The sequence below is a fragment of the Bactrocera latifrons genome, unplaced genomic scaffold (assembly GCF_001853355.1).
Source record: "Bactrocera latifrons isolate USDA-ARS-PBARC rearing strain unplaced genomic scaffold, ASM185335v1 scaffold_328, whole genome shotgun sequence".
In the NCBI taxonomy this organism is placed as follows: Eukaryota; Metazoa; Arthropoda; class Insecta; order Diptera; family Tephritidae; genus Bactrocera; species Bactrocera latifrons.
The window spans coordinates 147,456-153,782 of record NW_017536941.1 but is presented as its reverse complement, the minus strand read 5'-3'; the positions used below and the strand labels follow the sequence as shown (position 1 = coordinate 153,782).

The window sequence follows — 6,327 nt, the reverse complement described above, 5'->3', positions numbered from 1 at the left end:
GTGACAGAGAATAAAATAAAAATATTATCGTTCAAGCTTTTTCCCATTGATAAAAAATGTTACATATATTTTTTAATGCTATTAAGGGATTTGAATGGAGTCATTTTTAATCTACTTTTATTAAAAGAATTTTTTTTAGTGAATTTTCACCCAATCGGACCTACCAATTTATCGTCAAATTAGAATCAACGCTGGTTTGACGTTTATAAAAAAACGCGCAGTTGCTATTGTAAATGTAGCCACATCTACRACATAAATAAATATAATTTAAATTATTTGAAAAAAACTTAAGCCATTAATAATAAACAATTTTTGTTAAAACGAAAACTGTGATTCGGAGATGTTATGGAAATGTTTGATTTTCTTTTAATGTCACAAAAACTATTCAATTGTACTGTTAATTAAAAAAATACTGTTATCGCGCTCAACAATGTGGCAGCACTTCGGCGCATACCACGAGCAAACCACGAGAGCCGCACGCACACACTCTCGTTACGTATTGACATTTGTGACAGCTCGAGGAAAAGAAGATGAAATCTTCGAACATATTTTTGTGATATATTTAAAACAATTTTTTTGGTTAAACTACACATATTGTTTTGTCAAAATTAATACGTGAACGCTAAAATTTCATATACAAGTGAAAAATATTTGATTAACTCTTGGTTTTCGTCAATAAAACGTTATTGAAAAACAGGCGGTGTACGACGGGCCCCTGAGTGCTGTGAGCTAAAAGAGAGTGTAGTGTGTTGCATGCAGTGTGCCGACTTTGCATGCGGCTGCTGCCATAAGAGTCCCAACCACGAGCAGCTGTCAAACGGGAGCAGAAAATTCTCGCACAAACTGTTGGTGAAAGAACGGCATGCACTTGCGGCTACCAGCAGCAGTACGGACGTATATAAGAATTGAAAGTTACATTTGGATTACGAGATTTTTCGTTATTCAGCAACTGTACAATATTACTTTATAGGAAATCGCTTATACATTTAATATATATTTTAATTGCTGCACACGCTAACTAACCGTAACTATACCACCTACTGCCAGGCGAAGCTGAAGCCACACGTTTGTTGCAAACATGGATGTCTATGATGTTAGTGATGATCTTGTCAAGAAGCTGAACGATTGGAAGCTTATTGGCATAATATCCGGCAAATTTAATGAACTGAAAGAAAACTATTCTAAAGTTAACTTTGTTGAACATGTACTGATCGATTTTAAATATATTGACAAAATTATGTTAAATAACAAATTGCGGGAGGAGAAGTGCGATAAAAAGAGCTCSGAATATCGTATGCTAGGCAATGAGCAATTTTCGCTAAAAAATCGCAAATATTTTCAAGTAGGTTAATATTATTTAAATTACACCAGCAAATTAATTAATGTATTCTATTTTTAGGCATTAGAGCTCTACAATAAAAGTATTTGCTATTCGGAGCCTGGTTCTGAGAATCTCTCTATCGGATATGCTAATCGCTCGGCGGTGCTTTTTGAATGGAAACGTTTTCGTGAGTGTCTAGTTAATATTGAACTGGCACGTAAAGCCAATTATCCAGARCGTTTAATGCATAAACTCGATAAACGCGAAAATGACTGTCGCCAACTGCTGTCAACACAAGCGCCCGATGTTCAACCATATGAATTTCAAATGTCCTTTGAACCACATCCACAAGTACCCATCATTGCGGATTGTCTCGAAATGCAATATACCGAAGAGGAAGGCCGGTTTATTACCACGAAACGTGATCTGGTCGTTGGTGATCTAGTCGCCACCGAAGAGCCATTCTGTTCAACACTCTTGCCACCAATGCGGTATATACGTTGTGCCACCTGCAAAGTGGAAAAYTACTTATCACTTATACCCTGTGAGAGCTGTTGCTCGGTGATGTTCTGCTCGGAGCAATGTCGCGAACGCGCTGTCGCCACTTTTCACAAATACGAATGTCCCATCATTGATTTACTGCATAACATGTTCAATAAAATTCATGGCATTGCGTTGCGCGTGTGCCTATCAGCAATAGAAATCTTCCCCACCATTGAAGAGTTGATGGCGTTCTGTGAGGATCCTGAAAATCAAAATAAGTCTGCATTCGATTTAGACTTTACGAATTTTACGCCACGCGAACATTATCGCGCCATACATGGACTAGTGACGAATCGACATTTACGTTCCGTATCGGACCTATTTCAGCGCTCAGTGGTGTGCGCAGTACTGAAGCATTTTGTTATCGAGTTTACGCCATTAAAAGAGTATCTTGGCGGTGAAGAGGGTGAAAACTTTTTCACCGAACTATTATTCAGACATCTGCAAACATCGCCATCAAATATGCACGGCATCGATTTGGTGGAACAGGTGAATGAGACAAATGACGATACCACACATTCATCCGGTGCTTTTGCCTTTCTTTCGCTGCTCAATCATTCGTGTGCACCGAATACACTACGCGTATACCTGGGCACCAAGGCATATCTGTTTGTCTTCCGTCCAATACCTGCCGGCGGAGTGCTGTACGACACATATGGGTGAGTAACGGCATAATTTGCAATTATTTTTTGTACTGTTACTGTTTTTGACGTACTTTTTTAATATTGCTTTTTTGTAGTGTACATTTTGCCGTCACTACACGTGCGCAGCGTATACAAAAGCTATCCTTGCAATATCACTTCACCTGTAAATGTGAAGCCTGCGTTAACGACTATCCCAACTATGTGCATATGCAGCCTAAAATATCCGTGCCCTATGCGAATGATGAGACGGACAATGACAGTCTGATACGTTATGACTACGATTTCGCCATGGATAATTACCGTAAATACTGTGAATTCCTGACGAAACATGCGAACGCCTACCCCTGCGCCCAAATTAGCTCAGCAGAGGAATGCTTAAAAATGGCATTGCATATACTCGTCGATGCGGTGCCGTTAAAAGCTAAAATGTAAACTGCTTAAGCCACCAGAAACACACATCTAGCCACAAGCACGCAACATGTGTATGCTAACAATGTTCGCTTGCAATAAGTCAAATTTTCTTTACTTTTTTATTTTTATTTTTCAATTGATTCATACATTTGGAACACAACATCAACACACACACAAACACAAAAGTTGCATTTGCATATATTTAGTATATTTATATAGACGATGAAATATGTTGCCATTAATGATGAAATCGATGTGGCGTAAAGTATTTTCGACTAAAAACATCAACAAACGTTGATACTTGTGACGTAATCGTTTTTGTTTTTCCTAAAACGCGAAGTGTGCGCGTCCTTACTAGCATGTGTCGAGTGTTAATAAAAAAAACAAGCAATTTATTCGGCGCTCAAAGTGTTGCACATTCAATGGCGGCTTGCATAACAACCGACACTCTGGGAAGCATTAGTGCGGCAGCGTTTTTAGCACCTTTTTGGTGTTGCCACACAAAAATGCACGCATAAAAACCATATCCAATTGCAAAAAAAATAATTGTTACAACTTTTCACTTTCATACATATGTATAGAAATATTTGTGTGCAGTGGTATGTAGGTATATGAATTTAAAACAAAAAAACAAAACAAAAAAACAAGAATTGTATTCGTTTTGCGGCATTTTGCATCAGTATAACGCCAACAAACACACAACATAAGTTTTATATATATTAACATATTGAACAACTTCATTTAGTCTTAACTACAAACTTATATAGATACTATGTATGCTGCTGAAGTATGTTTTTGAAAAAGCTTTTTGTGTATATTTTCTGTGCCGCACGGTAAACGGTATTACTACTTCGAACAACAAGTAAAAATGTAGCAAAATAATTGCGATATTAAAAGCGTAAAGCGTTTGTTTAATTTATACGTAACACAGTTTTTTTTGCAAAGCATAAAGTATAAGTATACAAAAAAATTTTATTTAAAAAACATTGAGTTTGTTATGACATTCGTAAGCTGTGTAAAAAGTATTTAATTGCAATATAAAGTTTTTCACAAATGTTTACTTTTGAAGTGTAGAAATGTGAAATTTGACGGTTTTTCTCAAATAAATTTTTTTAGCGTAATGTTTAAGCCGATWTCTGATATTAGCATAGTTTTCGAACACAACAAAAAATTTTGTACATTATTTAACACTCAGCGAAGTGGCTAAAACTCAAAGCTAGTGGCATTAACTTGCTTGCGTATGACGAATACAAGTGCTACATATTGTCTAAAAAACTCAAACAAATTGTATGATTTCATGCAAGTAATGGTAAATRACTGAAAATACACACAAAAGGTTTCTTAGCAATTTCTAATCAATATCGTGTATAAATGAAACACATTATTTTTAAATTTTCATTATTTCTAGTGTTTATTCCTAAATATTTTCAATACATTTAGTGCACTACGGTGCGTTCTTAAATCTTATTTTCATTTTTAATATTATTTTTCTTGTTTTTAACAAACTTTGTAATTTCTAATTTATTCTAAAGCATTTTATTGTATGTTAAACCAGTTAAAAAGATATAAAAGCAAAGCAAAACAAAATAAAGAAAAAGAAACGAATATTAAGTAAACCAGAAAGCAACAACACTAACTTCACAAAGCAAACCCAAATGAAAAAATAATAATAAAATAAAAATTTATTTTAATAGATGAAACTAACAGCGCATAACAGCCGCTTTTTTTTACTCACAACTCCACATTTATATTTGTGTAAGTATATAGTATATATATATATACATATATACATTAGGGTGTGCAAAAAAGTCACGTAATGTTTTTTCTTTAGGTACCGTAAATCAAAAACCAAGTTGGAGCCATATGTAGAAGTTCACGCAAATGAGAAAAGTTCTCTGCGCGACATTCACTTGGGAGTGACCAGAAACGATGCTTTTACATATTGTACAAGCAGCTCACGTTTTCCGGTCTTAGACCAAATAACCTCTGCGTAGCCAAAAAACATGCATTTGAAAGCCAGCTATAGTGAGAAGGCGAAACATTCCCTCCCCGCTAGGTTTAGGACCCGCCACGTAAAAAACCCCTACATACAAACTGAATGATCAAAATAAAGTTTTTGTATGAGAAAATTTTTCATCGTAGAAGATATCTTCATGAAATTCGGCATGGGTTATTGTCTAAAGCAACGGCATAATATCTGAAGAATTTGCTTAGATCGAACAACTATAGCATATAGCTGTCATACAAACTGAACGATCCAAATCCAATTCTTGTATGAAAAATCTGTTCATTTGAGCAACGATCTTTACAAAATTTTTCATATATTATTATCCAGGATAAATCTACACGGTATCTAACGAAAAAATTAATGTTTTATGCMCACCCTAATAGTATGCATAGATACAAATATATGCGCCTGCTGAAACCATTTATTGCGCCCTCCTTATGCTCGTCAATTTAAAGTATTTGACTATATAAATCGAGCAAATCTCGATTTAGACCCAAAGCGCCGGCGCGCCCAGCATCCGCATTACGATTATACGTCGCCGGCAATTGCACAAACTCGCCTTGCGCTCGTCGCTTTGTCGTCGACAAAATCGTCGAAGAATCGGGTAATATCTCACTATTACCAAAAGCGCCAACGAAGTCATTCTCCGTTTCTAAATCTTTCTCAATCGCATACAGCTCCTCTTTGGTATCGTCCCCGCCTTTACTAATTGTTGTCGTCGCTTCATTCACATCCAAATCGAAGAATAAAATATTGCACTGTTGCAAATTCTGTTCGAATTGCTTTTGAAAATTATTTGCATCAATCGGCTGCAGATCTTCGCTATCCGATTGTGGCAAATTGAAAAGCTCCGCCAGCGGATCGGCATGTTGCTTCGTCGTCGCACGCGTGCTGCTGCAGTTCTCTTGTCGCTGTGCTTCGGCAATTTCAACACTCTTCACATACACATTCTCACCGATGCTATCAACGAATTCCTTATAATAGCTTGCCTCCATGGCACGCACAAAAGTGCCATCGAGATTTTGGAAACCGAGGCGTATGAGTAATGATATTTTCGTATTGAAACATTGTAGCCATGCTTTGTTCGTTTGATAGACGCCCCATTGACCGTCATCRCTCAACACATTCCAAAAATCGAGCAACACATTCTTGGTGAAATCGACCAACATTGTGCGTTGTGCATCGGGTCGCAGACGACAAATCGCGTCCAAGTGTCTGAAAGTTATATCGAGTAAATTTTGTGGATGTTTCGAGTTGAAAAGTTGCCATTTGTAGATCATTGTCATGAGATTCCATAATTTATCCATCGAACTTTTGTCGAGACGCATRATTGATGAGGTGGCAATATCATTAAGCATATATTTACAATGATCGACGGTAAGTAATTGCGAATTGTGATG

General features: G+C 36.5%; 2 protein-coding genes across 2 annotated transcripts in view; one reads left to right on the top strand and one right to left on the bottom strand.

The window, feature by feature from the left end:
• Positions 1-479: 479 nt before the first annotated feature.
• On the top strand, positions 480-4,623 carry LOC108971156 (SET and MYND domain-containing protein 4). Its single transcript, XM_018937027.1, has 3 exons — positions 480-1,342; positions 1,400-2,523; positions 2,604-4,623. The coding sequence occupies exons 1-3, from the start codon at positions 1,079-1,081 to the stop codon at positions 2,938-2,940; spliced, it is 1,725 nt and encodes a 574-aa protein (XP_018792572.1). The 5' UTR covers positions 480-1,078; the 3' UTR covers positions 2,941-4,623.
• Positions 4,624-5,011: 388 nt separating this feature from the next.
• LOC108971157 overlaps positions 5,012-6,327 on the bottom strand; it is a gene marked incomplete in the record, with an annotated part of 21,034 nt that continues 19,718 nt past the window's right edge. The window contains 1 exon segment of the mRNA XM_018937028.1: positions 5,012-6,327. Coding sequence (XP_018792573.1) covers positions 5,377-6,327 — 951 coding nt within the window.